Consider the following 22,058-nt stretch of genomic DNA (forward strand, 5'->3'; position numbering starts at 1 on the left):
GTTTTACTGTAGGAGCGATGTCTCAGATGTCATACTCACGTGAAAAATGTAGTCCTTCATATTAAACCCATTTAATGTCCTTTGTAAGCACAGGTGTACTTATTTAACAGCTAAATGTCTATTTTAATCATTGTGTCCTGTTTGGGTCAGTTAGTAATGTATGACATAAAATGCGGCTAAAATAAATCTTTTCTCCAAGTCACCTCAAAGCTTAGCCTTGTCGTTTGCACTTATCGCTATCCGTTCAACCCTATCAAACTGAGTTAAGGTGTTTAAATTGGGGGCATAAGTGACAGGAAATGAGGCCCTGCTCTTACTTTGGCTTCAGACATTGCGTCTTTCCTTCGTGGCGGCAGAGGAGGTGGCTTCTGCAGCTCCTCCCCAAGCTGGTGGAGGCTGCCGCAAGACACAGACTGGAACTCTGAGAAAAAAAGGAAAGAAACTCCTGGAGTTAAAAAAGTAGTATGGATGAAAGGCCTTACTCACTATCACAGCACACAGATCACAAAGTGAGTTTAAGAGTATAAGAATGATTCATTGGACAGTCCGGCAGAAAGCAATCAGGTAAAAACTACTTCATTGAAAACAGAAAGGCCCACACTCACTTGAAGGCGGCAGGAGAACAGGAGCAAATATGGAGTTGCTTCCTGAAAAATTTAAATAGGGAGAAGATGATTGATTTCACAAGAAAGGTGGACTGCATGCTCTTACCATTTGCATTTGTGTTCCGGACAAAAGCAGGCCCTGTGTTTAATTTTTGATTTGTTCCAGTTTTTTTTATAGGGTTGTTAAAAAAAACAAAAAAAAAACATTATGCCAATATGATGCAGATATTGCCAGCATGCACGGCTCAGGAATATGATTGTCCACTTAGCCACAATTAAGGTGTACTCTTTGCAATAATAAAAATAGTATTAAGTAAAATCTGCAGCCCACTACAGCTGTAGGTCATGTAATGCAATCGATCTGTAAAACACTGCAATAAAAATAAAAAAAACTAGCTAAGATAATTACTGATTTCCATAGAAATGTTGAGAAACTTTCCCTGTCTTGAATACACATGCAAGAATATTCCCTGATATTCAAGAAGAAGAACAAAAAGGTGATCAGTCCAGGATGCAAGCATCAGCTGAACTCACCGCCATAGGAGCTGCTGAAGTCGTGGTCCATGAACACTGAGCTGAGGTCGGAGGAGGCTGACTGTGGAGGGGTTGGCGTGTTCGGGGAGGTGGGCACCGAGGCCGACGCCGGGGGCTCCGGCTCGGTCTCGGCGATACTCCGGAAGGTGATCTTATGTGGGGGCTCCCTTTCGAGGGGGACGGGATGGCCCTTCAGGGTGCCAGAGGTAGAGGTTCGCACAGGCCGTATCCCTGGGGATTTCAGATTGTATATGGTCTTCCTGGGCTACAGGAGAAGAAACAGACATTTGACAGTGAGAATTTTATCAGCAATACAACCTGTTCTCTCTTTCTCTGAGAAAGAACCTAGTGCTCACTGAAACTTATAGCAAAAAATACGACTTAAAAGGCTTTTATAACTTGTTCACACTGCAGAAGGCAAGATTTCCGAAATAAATCTACCAGTTTGTTCCATCTTATTTGGTCAGGCTTCATTATAGAAGTGTCCAGTGGAGTCACCCTATCTGCCTACTTTTGGGTTTATCCACAGCTCTGTCCGCAAGTCTGAACAGTTACCTTGGAGCCATTTCGAGCACTCACTGATTAAGCTTTGCAAATGATATTGCTAGCAAATGGCCAAATACACCACAGAACGACCAAATATACCACACAAAGAAATATGTTCTAAATCATACACGAAGATCTGGAAAAAACTATTTATTTTCCAATCTGCAGTCAATGTATATTTAGGACTTCAACAGGGCACAGAACTCTAAGAAAAAAACTAAAATTGCTGCAAAAAGAACTTCACTACACTGAAACCCTGCGCTCTGAAGACTTACAAATCGGGGAGCCTGCCTGCAGTTCCGTGGCTCAATATCCAGAGACATTTTGAACAGGTAGTCGGCAAACTCCTTCTCACTCCTGTTGCCCATTGGGTTCAGGTTCTCAAAGAACCTCTGTGCAACAAAAAGAAAATAACTTCAGGATGTATGGATCTATGGAACATGTTGAAAGACCGAAGAGAAAACTCTAAGAACGAGCGCTCACCCTGATTTCGTGCTCCACCTTCAGACAGTAGGGCTGGTTCTGGTACTGCTGAATCTCTCCTGTGATTTCAGCCACTTTCCTCCTTTTGCTGAAGTTGATCAGCTCCTTGCCATGGCGTTTGAGGTGGTCTGGGTTGCCTTCCTCTGTCTTTAGGATGTTGGTTAAATAGATACCTGAGGATGAAGAGGAGTTTGATGGTGGTCAAGAGAAGAACGTGGTTGTAGCCATGTAGAAACAAGAAAATCTAGCTGGTTTTATAACAATTAATGGTGGCTGAAAATGATATATAGTTATTATTTTGTCTCAGGTCATTTTATACGTCGCTTACCAAAGAAAGGCACACAGGGTGGGTTTATTGACTTGAGTTTGGCCAAGTATTTCTTAAAGTGGTCCTGGCTCAGCTCCACAGCTTCTTCCAGGATTTTCTTTTTCCTCTCTGGTATTCCCTGTGGGTGCATAAATTAAATGCATGTCAAAATCATAAACATCTGATGCTTCTCAATTGCTAATTGTTGTGGCAGGCTGAAGAAGGCCAAACGTCCGCATATTTATTAACAGTGTAACAAACATAAAGACAGCAGCTGCACAAAAACTATTATTTAAGGTAAATAATAATTGTACAAACTCACTTCAAACTAAAGTCCAGCATACAACTTATGTGAAATTTTCCCACAAAAACGAAACATTTTTTGTTGTTGTTACAGTTAAATACAGATGGAATATCTTAGACTCTCTATCATTAGAAAGAGTACACCACCAAACGAACAGTTACAAAATAAATAAAAGAACAAAACTAATGCAGCAAAACCAGAGATATTTAAATTCCATACTGTTTCCTGGTGTGTAATGTTAATGTAGATTAACATTAATCTAATGTTAATGTGTAATGGCGTGTATATTGACTTTTAGTTTTATTGATGGAATTTTCCTGTTAATCTTTAGGTTAAATGGTTATGTAAAAGGCTGCCATAAAGTAAAAACAGTACAATTATTGCAATCTTTTTTCTCTAAGTGAATAGTTTTTCCTTGTGACTGCGTTGGTAGTTTCACTCACCTCAAAGGTGTGGTCGAGCCTGTACACTGGGACAGAGTTGATGGCGCTGACCACCTCCAGTACACCGTTAAAGTTGTTGAGCTCCTGGAAAACCTGCAGAATCTCTATGACCCGTGATAAAACTGCAACCCTCTCTTCCAGGTTCATTGTCTCTACAATACACCTGTGAACAACACACACACACACAGTTAACAGATATTTAGTCTTTTACCAAGACATACTAAAGCCAATACTGCACTTTAGTGTGAACAAAATATTTGTATCTATGGACTCACTTCTCAAACCACAGTGTGAGATTGGTGGTGTGGCGGATCATGCGGAGCAAGTTAGGAGAGTTCTTCTCTTTGTCCTCTTTGGTCCAGACGCTGCCGACCAGCTCGGACGGCCGGACAGCTCTGTGGAGGACGCGGGTTTTTATTTTTCAGTCAGGAGGATACTACACACAATTACAGCAAGACAACAATCTGATCCAAACCCAAATACTGACTCTAACAAATGTCTCCTCTCCAGCAGATTATCCTGTTAAAACTGCAGTCTTTGTCCACAGCTCCGTCATAGTGACTCACCTGTAGAGCTCTGATTCAAGCAGAGTCAGCTGGCGGGCGATCTCTATAGGATGAAGGGTCATGAGGTCGAACAAGTCCATTTGACCCGATCTGCAGATGTGCCACTCGATGAGAGGAGGCGGGCTCTCGAAGGTGATGTTATGGCTAACACCATTTGACTGCGTCTGCATCTTCCTCTTGATGATCTTATTGATGGACTCAACCCACTTTCTCATAGATTTGCCTAAAAAGGAAACAAAATGTATGAAACGTTTGTTGTATAAACAAATGTGTTGCAAGCAAAGAATCAAGTAGCTTGTATCAGTGGGTTTTGCTAAGCAAAAAAATGACATCCCCTAAAACACTAACCGGATTTAATGGTCTGGTTGATGGTTAATTCTGATTCAGAGACATTTTTTGAGACAAGGTGGAAGACAGTGATATACAACCGTCACCTGCTTCTATCGTGAATGCACATATTTAAGTTTCAGTGCAAACAGCCTCTAAATGTCCCCAAAACAAAAAAGCATTTGGTGTCGTTTGATTGCGAAGCATATGGATTAAACAAAAAGCCAGTTTAACAGTGCTGGTTAAGGATCAATCATTAACATAAATATCAGTTTACTTCATTCATGTGGCCATCCTATGGCAGTGTGCAGACAGACAATGTCTCAGGAATAGGTCAATGTCCTGTACCAGTGTCTTATTGTGAATTTTTTTTTTTAATGTGAATTTAAATATTTTTTAAACTTCGACAAAATAATCTCTCATGGTCAAAATGTTGCCTTTTGCAAACTATGCTTTAGCAAATGAAAAATTGAGATGCCTGAAAAGGATTGTAGTGAATCTTTAATACGGATATTACATAGCTGAATGTCTACTTTTAGGGTAGCAAAAGAATAAAATGTGTACAGTTCTCACCACGCAGCTGAATTTTGCTGGTGATGTACTCTTCTAATCGACTTCTCAGCTCTGGATCGTTCTCAAAGTCGTAGAAATGATGTTCGACCCATTGACGGAAAACGTTGAGAACCCTGAAAAACAAAGACACGTTAACAGTATTAAGTAATTATTTGTATTGTCCTCTACACATTTTTCACACACTTTCAGTACTTCAGAAAACTCAAAAAGATTTTTCCATTTATGTCCAACTGACACATTTTTTTTTAACGGTTTTACTACCCCAAATGTTTTTCCAAGATTATTTTTTGGCATTTTTGTCTGTTTCGGACAGTTGGTAGTAAAGAGACAGACAAGGGTTGTTGCAGTGTGTGTCATGCAACCATTTAACTACCAGGGTGCTGCACCACCCACATTTTCTTTCATATCAACCAAGAAATCTTGACAAAAAGTTAGTATAATGGAGTCATTCAGCAAACAAAGTCCTTAATCCAACAGTTTCTGTCTGGAGGCCAGTCAAGGCCTTTTTTAAATAGTGGGTTTTTAAAAATAAAAAACAGCAGGAAGGTTTTGTTCTTTGAAGGGCAAAAGTCATGCCTGAAGAGGTATTATCACTTACTTTGAGTTAATGGATTTATTGTAAACAGTTGGACCACATTGCAATGTTTATAACAGACCACCCAAACTCCAAGTATTTCCTTTCATTTTGTCCCAATCTATTCTCAAACGCTGTAGGATTCTTATTATTGGAGGTTGTAATGTATATTTGTTGCCTAACGCAAACCTCAAGATCGACTTACTGCCATCTTTTGATGTTTCACAAAATACTGTAAATGCAGTTTCTATGGTATATGTGACCGGAAGACTTGGACCTCACAATGTGCAACTGCCTACTTGGGTTTTAACTGTTTCTATGACTAAAGTTTGAAGGATTTTATTGCAGCTGCTCTTAACTACAGCAGCGGTGCAGTCTGATACCGAGAAGCTCTCAGTTTTTAAATGGTACTTACGGGACTATTCCTGACTCTGGTACTCCTTATAAGGATACAAAGTCTTATACAAAACTAATTCTGTGGCTCACTGAGAATGTTCAGGTCTTAACAGGAGAGTGTAAAAGAGCCAAACAACAACAGGAGACAAAGAATCGCGAATTCTATTGTGGCATTTTGAAAGGCCATGTAAGGAAATAAAAGAAAGCAGTCAAACATGTAAGAACATTTAAATTACATCTACAAGTTTAGAGACAACAAAGACCTTATTATGTAACCAATTGTTGAATTCTACCCATAAAAGTTTGATTTTAAACTTCATAGAATGATCAGCCCATCTTTTTTCTTTTCTTCTAAATATTGTGATGCTTAATTAACTTTTGCAAAGACATGGGAACTTAAAACCGTTTTTATACTTTATAGTATACACATTCAATATTGTGCCTTGGTATGATCAAAGTGGAAAGTTTTGTCCCTTTTGTTTTTACTGTTCTTGCAGTCGTTTCTCTTCATCTGTTGGGAGCTTTACAGAAAGAATGTGAGAAAGATTAAGCTGTGATTGGACGGCTGCTGTACCTGAGTTGGACTGGCTGCACGTATTCCTTCCGGAATCGCTGGAGCTCGGCCGCCATTGGCTGGTCACCGTTCCAGAGAGCCTGTCGGTCCTCCTCAGTCGGTTCTGGCTCAGGGATCTCAATCCTGAGAAAAATGATGATCAGAGGTATGATATACCAAGATGTCACAGCACCCACAACACCACTTCACTGATAATTATATTTTCCAAGTGAAGACGGATTGTTCCCATGGCTCAATAACAATCCCTACCTGTCTATCAGCAGGGTGAGAAGCTCTTGTGGTTTGCAGAAAGATCGGTATGTGGTAAGAAACGTGCGCACAAAGTTAGGATCTACAAACAGATAAAACGGATTAGATAAACACAGACAATTAACATTATAATGTATCTTTGCAAAATACACCTCTAAGTTAGCCGCATTAAACTGAGATTTAAACTTTGAATTGTCTCTCCACAAGAAGATCTATTGTAGCAGCTTACCAGCATACATATGGTAGGTGAGCCTCTCTATGAGCTTGACCACTGTGCCAGCCTTAATGATGGGGATGCCGGTTTTGCTCTGCACTTTGTCCTCAAACACAATATTCTCCTCTGAGTCCTGTACGGCAAAGCGGTAAACCTCCGGGGAGGGCAGTCTTAGAGGATGTGCCTGTTCCTCATGCTGCAGCACTGTGTCCAACATGCGATCCAAAGTGGAGCGGTACTGCAGAGTGACCAGCCCCGCCATCCACGCTGCCTTCTCCTCTGCTGTCCGTGCACAGAAAACTGCACAGTTTTCATCTTTTCCTTTCAGTTCAAAGGCATGCCGCAGCTCTGCAGAGTCCTCAAGATCCGCAATGCGGATCTTCCTCAGGACAAACTTCTCCTTCAGACGGTACTCCGCCCCGCTGCCCGAACCCGGGAGCCGTGAGCTCTGATTGGCCTTGCAACTTATCATCAGGCCGTCAAACAGGAAGTTGTGTCTCTCGTGCTTAGCGCCGGCTCGTAAAAGCGGACCCTCCAGGATGAACTCGCTGCAGCACTGACCGATGTCTTTTCCCTCCCAGCCGTCGATGCTCTTCTGAATCTCGTTCATGCGTTTGATGGCTAGTTGTTTGCTACGGACTTGCCTGCTGTACAGGCGGTACATGGGCTCACTGTGAGGGAGGAGTGAAATTTCGAGTCAGAAAACATGAAGAGCTCAATGCACTATATCAAACATTTAGACACTAAAATGTCACATCTAACAGTGGGTCTGGGCCCCTGCAGGTGCTCGATGCTCCAACTGAGTCTTTCTTGTGTGCTAACACCTTTGTGTTTCCAAAAAAAAGCAAATGAATGAACAGAATGACCATATTAACACTGATTATATATAAAAACTAGTAGAGAAGGTTACCCAGGTTTACGGCGAGGCTGGTGCTTGGCATAGATGCGCTCCACGCTACACTGAAGGTTTAGCAGCGCTGTGATCGCCTGTTTCAGACATTCTCTGTCATCTTGGTCTTGACTGCGCTCCTGAAGTTGCTGTAAAAATGGCAGAAAACAAACACATACGTACATCAGATTTGTTGCTATACTCCAGCATACAAAAGCCTATAGACGTTTCTCGCAGCAGAAATTGTGTTGATGAATGAAGCTTAAAAGCTTTGAACTATTGGGTACAGGCCTAGAATGTGGCACGACGATGCATAAAATGTTAATCCTGTATGTTTACCGTATGCCAGTATTGCGATCAGCAAAAACTAAAATAAACCAAAAACAGTTAAAAATTCCTCTAGAAAACCTGAGACTACAATGAAAAGCAATGTTATTTTTGATTTTACCTGTCCATGTGTCGGGACATACCTGTAGCAGCTCAAAGTAGTGCATGCAGTGGTATACTGGGACCATCATCAGCTGTGGAAGGACATACTGGACTGCTTCTTTGAAGCCTTCTGCAACTGACTGAAGACACAAACACACATAAGAACTGTTAGTGACGGATCAGTGTGACAACATCATTAACAGATTTGAACCAACCAGCATGTGATCAAGTGACTCATTAAGAAAATGTTCCTATTGACAAAGCTTAGGACAGAATTGAAGCCTGAATGGGGATTTATAAAAGAAAAACATTTTCTCCCAGAAGCTCAAACAAAGTCTTTTCTCGTCCAAGACACAAACGGCTTTAAAAAAAAAAAACAATACCGTTTACCCCTCAACGTTAACTTTTATTTTCACTTCCAAATATTTATTAGTTAGATGACTGGATGTGTTTAAACCTGTGTCTGAGGCTTGTGTTTTGCGGCCCCGGTAGAAGCCATTGTAAAGATGTACCTAGTTTTATTATTCACGTTCACAACTACCATGATGAAACGTGATCACAACTGTCAGGCACAATATAGATATAAAATATAAAAACTACAAAACATGTTGTAAAATAACCACAAGATACAACCATTTAGCCCCAAAAAAGAGGTATTCCATTCTACAAAATACTGCAAATGATAAAAAGAAGAGTGCTGTAAAGACAAAGGCAATTAAAATGTGTATGTTTTGGAATATAACTGAAACCAAGAGGCTACAGGGTGACGAATGATTGAGGATGGAGGGAGGGAGAGGCGGTTGACCGAGTAAAGGCTTCAGGGTAACCGGAGAGGAAGCGTCATAGTATCCTTTTAAATCTCCCGTTCCCCTGATGGTGCCCTGACGACTCAGAATCAATATGCTACTACTCAGACTCCCCAGCATTGGCCCCACTGTCTGTGTGGGGAGGGGAGGGGAGGAGATGAAGAGGGTCTGTGTGCATAGAAAAGAAAAGACATCAGCCCCTAACGCACACTGATGGACGGCAGGGGGAACAATGACCTAAGTTTAGATCACGTTATTGATACGTCAGCTTCCTGCAGGTTTACAAATGGTCTGTGTGCATTAGGCCTAAACATTAAGATGCATCATAATCTGCACTATGTATTTAGCTTGATTGGGTCCAATACTGGTGGTTTGCATGAAAGTGTGGGCTTTGGTGCAACTAATCAACTGCTCCCTATACACAAGTAAAGTATGTAGTAATATAGTTTGTTTCAAACATGCTGTGATTAGCATGACAGTGTTTCTTAAAATAAAATTGTTGTTGCAGGTGAGAATTTTTTTTAATTATAAAAGGCAAATTTGATTGATTGTAGTTGTTATAATAATCTCTGGCTTAATATGAGCAGCAACTATGAGGGACAATCAAAAAATGTCTTTTCCCTTTAAAAACAGTAATTTTAAGATTTGAACATTGAATGACAGTTTTAGTAGTACGACGATGAAGTAAAATGTGAAAGAAAAGGTGGTTTTGGTCAATTAGAAATAATCAAGAGTAATAAACCAATTTTGCTCCTCGAGATAGATGAATGTAGCGAAATATAGTTGTGACTTGCAAGTTCTTTTGTTTGTTTAATCTAAGATGGCTTGTATTGCGTTATGTTCTGCCATCAATGTGATGTGTGAACTGTAAAATAATCTGCCACAGTACATATTTGTCTTAATGGTGTTTAACAGCTAAATTAAAGTTATCCCTGCCAAATGTAGCCGTATATGTACGACAATACATCATAATACATTATCTTAGATATTGACTGAAAATAACATTTGAGCGCTACTTCAAACTACACAGATATTTCTCAACTTAACGTACATCTGATTTGAGCAGGTAAACTGTAAGTAAAGAGGATATTGTATGGGATAACAGAAATAAAAACGAGTCTCTACAGTAGCATGCATTGGCGTGGAAGCAGCCTAAGTATAAACACAGAGTGCACTAAGAAAAAGGTACAGGATGACTATGAGAACAACATGTTCACATTTCCCAGAGGTACTGGGCTGCTTGAACCCATGTTGTTGGTCTTTTTTAGTCTTCAGTCACAGCTTATTTTCAAGATGAATTGCGCCTTGGGCCACCAGCTCCGGTCCCCCTCCTTCTCCTCATCTGCCTCCCCAGTAGAAAAAAGGCCCGCAGTGTGGCTGCCTGTTCTATTTTTAAAAAGGCGATGTAATTTACCCACAATACCAGACGCTGCAGAGTGCAGGAGCTGAGTGCTCGACAGACACATCTATCTGACAGAAATCTGGGACGGAGGGAGGGAGGAAGTCGAGAAGGATGGAGTGAGCAAGATGAAGTGCATGCAATGAGACAAAAGCTGAGAGGCAGAGCAGAAGCACTGATGATGATGTTGCCAGGGGTTCGATCTGCATTACAGCAAACGTGGTAATATGTAAGCATGTATACCAGAGGTGCTGTGGATGACAGTGTGCATATAATGGTTCATGTTGTACAGAGAAGGCGGAGTGACGGGGAGACAGACAGCCATCAGGTCAGAGATGAAACACAAAGTGAAAGATGCTAAAATAAGATTAGCCAACTGTGCAGAAACGGGGGCAGGAGCAGTTTCATATAAAAAAAGGGTTTAGAGAGAAGGCTGGTGAAGAGACACCATTACAGCATCTGCCCCTGGGACTGCCACTGACGATCACACACACAAACACACACTGGTGGTACAGCAGCCAAGCGAAATGGATTTGCAAAGCACCACAATAAATATCACCTTTTGACCAGGACGAATCAGAATCTGTGGATTGTAAAGCTGATTAGTTAACTAATTGATTAGTGAGTCAATCGACAGATTACTATGCAATTATTTGGATATTTCAATTAAAATTTTCAGGTACCGGGGAAAACAATCAGTGGTTCCAGCTTCTCAAATGTGAGTTATTTGCTGGTTTTCTTGGTTTTGTTTGATAGTAAATTGACTACTAGATATAACTCAACTCACAATTCGATACACGAATTGAAGTTTACAATATGAATAGGATTTTCTTTTCTTAACAGAATGAGCTGCAGACAAATGCCTGGAAAATATGCCTTAATTTATATAAAGTCAGATGTGTCCTTTTATCAAAAGTGCAACTGAAATTGTATTTCATCTTAAATAAGCAAAAAACATGTTAAAAAATGTATTAGAATTTTTAAACAAATCCCATACCAAAAAATCTACACAAAGAGAAATAAAATCTCTTCAAATAAAAAACTATAAAAAAATTTAAAAAAATAAAAATAAAAAGTCGTCTCAGTATTATTTGAGTTCTAAAATCAAATCTAAGAATCATTTTCTCAAATAATCAGCAAATAATTATCTTGTTTTGTCAAAAAAAATCCCCAATTCAAATAAATTGGTGGAAAATGTCCATTTTGATTTCTCATGGACCCCAAATGTTTTATTTATATATATATATATATATATATATATAATTTCCCCAGAGTGACAGTTGTGCCTGACCAACCGTCCAAACCCTACAGGCATTTAGATAGAGATCACATATGAGAAAAAAAAACACACTTTCAAGAAGCTAGAAGCAATAACTAGACATTTTTGCCTAAACAATTACTGAAAGGACTGATCAATTTTCAAAGCTGTTGATTATTTTAATTTAATTGATTTATCAGTTCTATCTAGACTAAATAAAGAAGTCTTGGTACAAACGCCAGTATACTGAGCCAAGCTGAGACAGCACGTCTCTTCCAAGCTGCTTTGGCTTTTAAGATGAATACCATGGTGCTATCAATACAGTGCACATAGAAAGCTTCATTTTTAACTCATGTGCCTTTTCCCTCACTCTCATTCAATGAGCATATGGAAATAAACCCTTAGAGTGGGTAATCAGAAGTAGAGCCCAACGATAAAAGGATTTTTATTTTTATTTTTAAATTGGCCATTATAAATGCCGATACTGATAGATCCAGAACTGCCTGATATTGGCAGACAGTATCGGTCGGGCTCTAATCAGAAGACAGTAGCATTGCTGTGGTTCTAACTGGGCCAGACTGGACGTTTGAGGGTTTACACAGCGACGCCTCAACCTGAGGTACAGTAGGGCAGCAGACGGTCAGTCAGCTGCAGCTTATCAAGTTTATGACTTTACTACATTACTAACCGAGCAGAAGATGTACACTAGGTCTGTTAACATACAATCTTGATATCCTTTCCACAAAATAGCAGATTGGTGTTTAAAACCTCGAGAATAACAGCAGAAAACAACCTCATACTGTAAATACTGTTGTGAGTTCAAAGCTCAGCTTCATGTGAAACAGTCAGACTCGCCTTTCTTCGGCCTGAGAAAACACCAGCAAATATTTAATCTACAAAGGCTGCCAAACTGCACCCCACCGAGCATAATTCAATGCTATTCTTGTGAGGAATGTCCAAATAAAACAATGCGGCAGCAATGAATGAACTGTACACAGGACGCTGAATATGTCATGACATGCCCTCAAACGATATTTAGAGGACTTCCACCAGGTTCACTTGAAAAGCAAAACAGGAACAAATACTCAAACACCGTTTGCTTGGTGTAAACACATAAATGACCTACTTTTATCTTTACATTGGAAAATATTTCCCCCCTTCTTATAGGTTTATGGCATTTTTGCTTTGTAACAAAGTTTATATATTTGAGAATGACAGGAAAGAAGGACTGGGTGAACTTTTGTACAAAAGGTTGCATATTTTAACATAACAATTAACAATGATACCAAGACCCAGATTTTAACACTAGAATATGATATACTGTTCATAATAATTTAATAAAAAACATTTATTTAACAGGAGATCTGGTATTTACTTCCAATCACACATCAGTGTTTAAGTTAATGACATTTCTATTTGAAAATGTTGTGCCTGTTTCTTTAAAAATATGTACATTTCTATGTTATGCTAATGATTGGATAAAATTACTGAATCAGGCTGTTCTTGAAGATTACAAGTGACATGCCCCTTGTGACATGTGACTTTTAAAAAAATTACTTTTCTGTATAGTATAGCCCAAACGAGCCCAAGCCTTATTATTAGTAATTTTCCCATTATCTGTGCGCCCCCCAGGAGCTAACGTGCCAAATGTGTCTGTCGTCGATTTACACAGCTTACCTGAAAGTAGAGGCCGGCGGTAGACCGTGCCATCAGGTTGTTGAAGTGCTCGTGGAAATCCCTGCTGAGGATATCCTGAGACAAGGTCTCGTAGGGGTCAAACGCCTGCTCCTATAGACGTGAAGAGAATAACCCAACACTTAACAAGTGCAAGCAGTATGACAGATACAAGCCAATGTCCACGGTAAACATAAGCTGCTTCTATTTCAAGGATTAGTTACTGAGCTCATTATTTACAGTATTTAACATTTTGCTTAATGGAACCTAACACTTACAAACTGCCTAGTTCTATTGACAAGTTTACAGACAGTAAATGATACATAGTAAAAGTGTTTACTGTGTAACCTTTGTAAGAGGTCCTGCAGATGATGTCAATATGAAAAAAATATTAACAGAGTAGAGTATGGGGGTTATTGTAGGGTTAGTAGAACTCTAGGATTGTACCGGTTTGATTCACAATTTGTATTAGCTATCTGCACCATTCTACAATTTTAGTGTTGCTTTTTGGTGTTTCTCATTGAAAGAACGGTCTACCAAATAGATGTTAGATGTAGGGGGGCGGGAAACTGCTGGAATGATGCAATCAAATGCAATCATGCAGATGGGAAATGTTACTTTCCAAGGCATCACAAATAAAATCTCAACCCGTGGAAACCAAGCACCTGTGTAATTGTTTACATTCATGTCAACATTTCTCTGAACTATTCTACTAGAACAAATGTCCGTTTATTTTATACACTTGGCAATTCAAGCGATTCATATGGGGCATCAAATATTTAACGACACAATCTTGAACTTGCTAGGAAAAAAAGCTAAACAATTACTGATATAGTCTCTAAACATGGGTGACTGTTATGTCATGGCTTCTATTTTCAGTTCATCACAGCAGGAGGACAAGCCTAAAATACTTTACACCTCACGCCTTTTTATCTTGACATCCCAAGATGTGTGATTTTGTTAACTTTGCTCAGCACTTTACCTTTAAGTACACTTTAAGTTTGTATAAATTAACGACAGTTTTTTTGCAATTATTTTTTAAATAAGGCTTGATTGTTAAGCTCTAAGCTGTTTAAGGTGTGTTTTTAAAAGAGCAAGTAGAATGTTGAATGTTTCCTGTCAATAAAAGTAACAGTTGACAATTCACAATACATTATCTTCTGTTAATTTGAATGCATATACTGTACATTGCTGTTAAGACTCTTAAAATGAACGTATAATAAATACATGACATGACAAATAGAAGGCTTCAAATAGACCCGGTGACCGGTATCAACCAATACTGCGGCCCCAAAAATCCTGATTGGAGCACCCTTAGTGATTTTAGGTTTAAGGATCAGAAAAGCTTCATACCTCTGCTAGATCTTCAAAGCAGCTGCCCACCAGTGGATGAGGGCTGCCATCCGCTGTCATCTCTACGGCATCCTCGATCAATCCGAGCAGCTTCACAGTCAGCTCGTGGATGTCTAGGATGTTGCTGAAGATCACCTCAACGTCCTGCACAACAAGAGGCGTGTTAACTAAAAGGTTAGCGCGTTAGGACAGAACCCTTAAACCAGCTAGGAAGGTCTGCCATAAAGAGAGTGGCCTATTACCCTACTTACCTCTTACTTTTACAAGGGAAACTCCAGACATCAAAGTCTATTTACACAATTCAAGTGCATTGTGGGTAATGTAGGTGCCAAGTTTTGAGTAATGCATGGAATTAAACTGGTTCTGCCGCGTCAATTTTGATCTGTTTTAGAGATTAAAGATTGGAGACTTGTAGTCTTCAGGATGTAAATACGTTCACATGCACACATAAAAACTGGGTAGGACATAAAAAAGAAAATAGCATTAACATTACTTTAAAAAATGTCTACATGCAGCTGGTCACTGATTAGAGTTTTTCTCTCTCTTGGTTGGAGCATTTAGACAGACAGTATCGTGAAAACAGACTTATTTATACTTTTAATATTTTTTGTTTTAGTTAAACGTAGGAAATAATTATTTTGTATGCATGGATGTTCCTTTTCTCCCACCACATGGTAGGCACAGAAATAATCTTGCGTCTCAAGTCTTATTCAAGTATATACAATTTGGTCAAAAACCTTCTACATCGTCTACATGATCAATACGTTTTTCCTGCAAATTTCTCTTGTCAACCATGTTTTTCTCAACCACTTCTATTAAAGGCGATTTGGCCGGCTAATCAACATGGCCAGCAGCTAGAGCTGCAGCAGTGACACAGCTCATGGAGACAGTAAAGGTACTTCAAAACCTTAAGTGCCCTATTTCAACAATTTGTGTCAAAATTTGTACTTCTCAGAGTCATAACTCAAGTCATAAAACCTACTGAAGAGTCGGCTCTGAAAACACAAAGACTATACACATATTTTTAGATTCAGTGGAACGTTCGCTTCCCGGGGATATCAGGAAAGTCCATGAATCCGCTTAGAAATCATAGACTCTGAAACTTCGATGTCTGAGAATGATAGCCTTTTTAAGTTTTCTTTAGTATCAAAGTAATCTAGTGATAGCTTTCTGTACGTCCATGGGTACATTGCAAATGGGAGCTGCTTATAGAAAAAATGGCATTCCACTGGTAATGGTACCAATGTGCAAAAAATGTAAACAAAGTAAATACAAACGCTGTCGTCTCTTCATCTGAGAGGGGCACTTTGTCAAACTGAGGTTAAAACAATCATCTTGCCACGGGAAATCAACAATAACCAGGTTACTTAAGTGCATGTAAACGCACTAATGGAGTTTAACCATAGGAGTGTTCAGCAGCGTGTTGCTGAAAGAGCTCCCATCCTTGGCCTCTCTGCTTTAGATAAACAAAAACAGTAAAAAAAATAGTGTCGAGAATGAGCTTAAACAACATCAGGCTCAATTTGCCTTAGGAAATCATTATTCAAGCAGAGGAGATCACTAAAATAGCCCAGAGTGATTATTGGCTGCTAAAGTCTGAATAGAAGTTCAGTCCTGTCATTATTTGACCGTAACACTTTCCTGACATCTCCCAAGTAATTTCAGATTATGCTGCGTTTCAACAGACATAATTGAGGTTATTTTGGCGAGGGCTGCAGATTGTTGTTCCTGTCTCAACATAATTACATGTTCTGCATTCCACTGGGCCTCACAAAGGTTTATCCTCCTCACCCAAATGATACCACAAATTACCCAACCCAAAATATACAAAGCCACAGCGACCCATTAAACTCAACTTTCCATTCACTTCTTTTTCAACCCATAGGCCCACTGTTCAAATCCTAACCAGTACTTTTTTGCCTCGCTATTTTTCAGGAAATTTGGAGCCCTTAATTGCCATATTAGACACAATGTAATAAGCAATTTGTTTCTTTGGTTATCCCTCTGAGACAGATATGAATGTCTATTTACTGGATGGTTCAGCGAGCACGGGTGGTGCCACAGGAGATTGTACAAAAATAGTTGGGAGCTTTTTTATCAAGTATGGGCATATTGGCTGTTTAAAGACCTGAGCGTGTGACCTTCTGAATACAGGATAATCGCTCCGACTGTCTTGTCATTCATCAGAAAAAACAAATGTCTTTAATCTCAAATAACATGAAAATAATTTGGCATTTGTCCTGTCTGCGGGTTGGAAGAGCCCACGACTGAGAGGTTTTAGTCGTGTCCAAGCAATATTCAGACTTGAACGGGAAGAGGCGAAATACAACTGTCAGGCCGTCTCTACTTCAGGTTTAAATGACAATCAACTAACACTAACACATTGGTTGGGTATTTTAAAGTCGTTCCTGATGCTGATTGCCAGTTAGGCGATTACAGAGTTACAGCTCAATTCTGTAAATGTTCTCACGCTGGATTGGACTGAAATTGATTTGTAAATACAGTTAGTTGGAACCTTGACATGTTTTTTATAAGCTGGCTTTGGAGTGAGCTGGCAATAGTTACTGAATCCAGCACAAGAGTTGGAGTATGCCTTTTTACCTTTTATTAGTATCTAAACCTTTAGGTGAATAAATCCATTAGGGAATGATGGTGGGTTATCATACAAGGGTTATTGATTTTCGTTTTTATCCATTTTTAATCTAATACTAGCATTCTAGCGCCGCCATTATTTTACACTTGTTTTTACGCAACATCCAAAGGTGTTGTGTTACACTTCTCTTATGCACAGTGATAAGCAGCTGTAAAAAGTTCATTGTTTTTAAGCTTTAACAGAGAGGTGATGATCTTTTTTTAACCACAAGATGTTTCAAATAAAAAGGTGCTGAAATTGATTTGATTTTTTTTAGGATAAACTTCACAGTGTGACAAGTCAAGCTTTTGTTAGCTACGTTGCAACCATTGTCACCAGTTCTTGTGGTTGTTTCACAGTAAAGGCCTACCTCTACCTTCACATTAAAACACATGTACACACTTAATATATTCAGGGAGATAACAGTCGCTTCACAAGGTATCTTTACTTAAAAAATGAATATATTTTAAATTATATTAAATTCTGATGCATTCAATCCATCCTATGTATTAGGAACAGTGGACAGCTATACATAAAAATATCCAAGGAGCTACTTGGGGTAAAAACAAAGCAAAATGATAAAGAAAGAACCCATGTAAATATACTCTGGCATTTGTGTTTTACAAAATAACTTATGTGCCAAGTAGTGATTGTAGTAGTTGATGTAACCCCTTTTCAGCACCAGGACAACAAATATGTGAAATTAAGATGATATTGCTTAGAGGTTACTCTATTCCAAGTATTTGGGTCAGTGATTCAGCACTCCAGCATGTCTACATGACTGCCAAACGTGAAACAATTCCTCCTTTAAATCCAAATCGAGAAATAAACAACATTGCAATTTTGACAGTTAATTAACTGTAAAATCTTCCTCACCTGAGGCGTGAAGATTTTGGGGTTGGACAGGAAGTGCTGGCGGAACACTTTAATGATGAGGTCGAGCTCTCGCAGGTACTGCCGCTCTTCTGCGATTTCAAGCCTCACCAGGTCGTCGTACGTGAGCTCCCCAGAGGACGACGGCTCCTCTGTGCACTGAGACATCAAGCCGATGTCCTCCTCTTGGTCAAACATGTCCATCAACACCTGGAAACAGCAGAAACCATCAACCAATCAAAGTCAAAGCAATTGTCTTCTATGATGTTTTACAAATGTCCATAACCTGCATCCATAAAGCTGGGTGCTGTACACAGGTGTCAGTTTTTTTCCTTTTCTCAAATTTTCACCTTGTCAGCGCACATGGACACCTTTATGTCCTGCTGGCTGATTTCATAGTGCCTAATGTTGCCAACATAGTTGCCCGCCAGTTTCAGTATGTCTGCCGATATGTATTCAAGCACAGCCACGATGTACAGGGAAACATGGTAGTCCACTTTATAGCCCAAAACCTCCTGTTGGAAAAGAAAAAGAAAAAAAATACAATGAAGCAGGATAAAAACATGTTTAGTGTTACACATAATATCATTCAATCGTTCAAAAAGGGATCTTTGTTTGTCTGAACCTGCATGAAGGGCCAGAACAGTTCAGGGCAACTCAATTAGTCTTAACCAAGCTGTCAAAACAGTAAGCTAAATTTAATCAAAAATGTGTAAGAGTTGGCTACGTCTTATAGGAACACTGCTACAGTCCAGAATGAAGCATGCCTTTCAATCGGAATACTTACATACTTTATTTTCCCCAAATATTTTTAAAACAAAACATCATTTTGTCAGTACACAGCTTTGTCGGGGTCTTCGGGAGTCTTTACCTTAAGCAGTGGGTGTATCTTGTCCACGGGGAGAAGTAAGGGGTTTCTCCTCTTACGTTTCTCAATAGCTGACTGCGCGTCGGCAATTGCCCACTTATCTATCGGGTGGGGAAAGGTTTTCTGGACGCGTTCCTGGAACAAGATTTAATTACTCATTTAACACTTGATGAATTTGGAAGCATTAAGATGGTTGAAAGCTGCAAGTATTCATTTTGTTATGTGGAATGCTGCTGTGGTATCACATGTTTACTTACGGCATTTTGTCAATTTTAAAACATATTCTGAATTCATATTAAGATGCTCCATAGAGTGCCCTACCTCCACGTCCTGCACGGAGCGAGGTTGGGCCACACACAGCATGTTGAGCAGCTGTAGGATCAGCTCCTCGATGTGCTGCAGGGCGTCCTCCTTTGCCATGAGGTTTGGGTGGACCTGCTTCTGTACCTGAATGTTCGAGACAACGTATACAAAGAGACATGAGTGACAGATACAGCAAGATGGTTGAAAGAGCATCCTGTAACTTAAAAACCGATAAAGGATTGATTTTCGTTAGCTAGTGTAAAAGAGAACAATCACTTTCTTCTGCACCGTCCACATGATATGTTAACTGAAACTAGAATATGTTAATCGGATTTTAACACCTGGCATGATGCACCTCATCGAGGCTTAGGTCACATTTTATGACGTCAAGACAGCAAGTACAGACAGTGACTGACTGAAGATAAACACCTCCGCTTGGTTTTAAAAGGGTCATATTGGTGGTTTCTGCATGCTTCAGCCCATTAAATACAAATTGCACGTCATTTTCATGGTAACTTTCCAAAGTGTACAATCAATAAGTGTTTTCCATTTATTCAACAACAGTGTGAAATTCAACTTGCAGAAGCATTCAACTTGCTTGATTTAAGCAATTCATCACAGTGAACATTTGGTCACTTGTGTGTCAATTTTATATAATAATTACTTGGCAATACACAATACAGGGGGAAGAAAGCTCAGACATCTAATTATGTGTGTAGTGTTAATTGATCTCTGGTTATATACATTTTAGAATAATTAAAAAAAACTTGGGGATATACATATATAAATAAAATCACATGATTTAGCTAACTAAGTTAACCCCTTCAATCATATAAAATTGCTCTTTACTATTAGCTTGTAGGTTGCTGTAGGTAGCAGAGATATAGTAGGAGCGGTGTGTTTGATGTCGGCTGGTAAAAACTGTGTCTTATATTTTAAAAGAATGTGGTTTGATTTGTTCTGATGGATTTCTTCCCCTTTCTGCAAATCCTGATCAAACATCACGGGTAACAAAAGTGTGCTGGGGTCCTCTACCGCGCCATCTTGCACTGTATTTAATAAATTCTACGCACTTTTGAGCAATCTCATCGAATATAGATCCCTCTCGTAACTATCCTCTGCCCACATATAACCTTTCACTGGGAAATACATTAGATCACGGAACAGGCTTTAACTGGGTTTCACTGTGACTTTCAAGACAGAAATAAACCAAATTCACACTTTGACATTGGAAAGGTTAACCCAACAACACAATTCATGAATGCAAAGCTCTTTAGCAGCTGACTGTGGAGATTTTTGGATATTAATGTGTGCTTGAATGCACCACCAAGGCAGATTTTTCAAAACTGTCCCTAGTAACATAAAATCAAAAAAATAATATAAAGTCAACTAAATGTTCACTGTGCAGAATTACAACTCTCAAGCAAGTATCAGGTATGGATGTTAATTATTTATACTTCACTGAAAAAATTTGTAAAAATGGCCGCCAGGAATGTAGGAAACCAATCAAAAACATATGAAACCAATGAAATGCTTGTTCATTCAGTTACATGAAGTATACAAGATGTGTCACTTTGGGCCAAAGCACACCAATCCATCAGAATGTTTGTGTAATAGTTAGCAGCATAAAAAAGACAAAGCCACTCTAAATCTTCACTCTAAATCACTCTAAAACAAATAAAATCTCTCTGGCTGGAAAAAGATATCCAGGCTTTCTCAAGAGTGGGAATCCTGAGGGTGGAACCAGCCAGACAGAAGGTGTGGTTTTAGGTGCAGACAGCCAAGAAGGTGTGGTTTCATCAGGTCTACAAGTGGAAAGAGAAGAACCCCCCCCCATAACCTCCCAAAAGCTGTAGTCATTTGGGCTGTGCCCTCTTGCAGGAATGCTGTCAGTTGAGTTACTATTATGGCACCCAAAGCAGAGAAGGGGGGGGGGGGGACAGCTCAACATTTACTTTTGCCTCACAAAAGCCATGACTGTTGACATGCTAGTGATGGAATTACCCTGGCATATAGTAAAGTGGGGTATTATGATGACACAACATTGTCCTCGGATTAAGGAATGTGAGAAGAGAGTTAAAAGGTCAACGCAGATCAAGCTTCATGCATTCTTGTGCTCTGACTTAACAGAGATGGCAGGATGTCCCCTCGGCCTCAAGTTTAAGTTCATTTGTTGAATTTGAAGGTGAAATTGTCACTTAGGAGATTATATAAAAGCTCTCCTAGATCTGGTTCGGATTCAGATTCTGATCCAATAATTACATTCAGATGCTTCTTAAAAAAAAAAAAAAAAAAAAAAAAAGGAGGAGCTGGAAAATCTGAAGGCCCAGCTTTGGCCTTGTTTATGTTTCTGTATGTCATTTCTGTTTTGATGCACACTCACAAGACCTAACAGTTATAAATAAACCATAAGTATCAACTCTACTTGGGAAAAAATGATATATCAAAGCAGAAGTAAGCTATGAGATCTATCTTCGCGACCGCAAATAGGCACTTGACCAAATTCCACAGGACACCAGGAGCTGTGAGTCACTACACTGAAACTACGGGGGTTTCCCCAGACTCCATTCACAGAATAGTTTGCCCGTTTCTGAGAGGCCCACGTGCAACAAGTGTCGTCTAACTCAAACAATGTCCCAATGGGCAACAAAGACACACAAATCTGAATGTCATTTGAATAAAAATTTTAAAAAAAAACATAACCGAAAGGGAATTTAAAACACTTATACTGGTACCAAAATAGGCTGCTGGATTGTATTGGTGTACTACAATACAGGACACTCTGCACTTTGAAACAATTTGTCAATTAATAGAAAATGTATCTGCTACTAATTGTTTAAGTTACATTTTCAAGTAAAAATGCCAGGAATACACTGGCA

General features: G+C 39.3%; 1 protein-coding gene across 3 annotated transcripts in view; it reads right to left on the reverse strand.

The window, feature by feature from the left end:
• Positions 1-22,058, reverse strand: part of sos2 (son of sevenless homolog 2 (Drosophila)) — a 35,864-nt gene that overhangs the window by 2,944 nt on the left and 10,862 nt on the right. The window contains exons 2-23 of one of the 3 annotated variants that reach the window (XM_034857559.1): positions 19,198-19,323; positions 18,880-19,011; positions 18,359-18,523; positions 18,012-18,218; positions 14,504-14,647; positions 13,154-13,264; positions 10,778-10,801; positions 8,055-8,153; positions 7,606-7,733; positions 6,711-7,366; positions 6,482-6,563; positions 6,233-6,355; positions 4,689-4,801; positions 3,789-4,011; positions 3,498-3,617; positions 3,223-3,385; positions 2,497-2,614; positions 2,169-2,341; positions 1,961-2,077; positions 1,140-1,404; positions 606-647; positions 318-421 (exon numbers count right to left, since the gene is read on the reverse strand). In XM_034857559.1, coding sequence (XP_034713450.1) covers positions 318-421; positions 606-647; positions 1,140-1,404; positions 1,961-2,077; positions 2,169-2,341; positions 2,497-2,614; positions 3,223-3,385; positions 3,498-3,617; positions 3,789-4,011; positions 4,689-4,801; positions 6,233-6,355; positions 6,482-6,563; positions 6,711-7,366; positions 7,606-7,733; positions 8,055-8,153; positions 10,778-10,801; positions 13,154-13,264; positions 14,504-14,647; positions 18,012-18,218; positions 18,359-18,523; positions 18,880-19,011; positions 19,198-19,323 — 3,435 coding nt within the window. The remainder of the gene's footprint in view (positions 1-317; positions 422-605; positions 648-1,139; positions 1,405-1,960; positions 2,078-2,168; positions 2,342-2,496; positions 2,615-3,222; positions 3,386-3,497; positions 3,618-3,788; positions 4,012-4,688; positions 4,802-6,232; positions 6,356-6,481; positions 6,564-6,710; positions 7,367-7,605; positions 7,734-8,054; positions 8,154-10,777; positions 10,802-13,153; positions 13,265-14,503; positions 14,648-18,011; positions 18,219-18,358; positions 18,524-18,879; positions 19,012-19,197; positions 19,324-22,058) is intronic. The other 2 variants (XM_034857560.1, XM_034857561.1) reach the window with 2 other exon arrangements.

Source organism: Etheostoma cragini, chromosome 20 (genome assembly GCF_013103735.1).
Source record: "Etheostoma cragini isolate CJK2018 chromosome 20, CSU_Ecrag_1.0, whole genome shotgun sequence".
Classification (NCBI taxonomy): Eukaryota; Metazoa; Chordata; class Actinopteri; order Perciformes; family Percidae; genus Etheostoma; species Etheostoma cragini.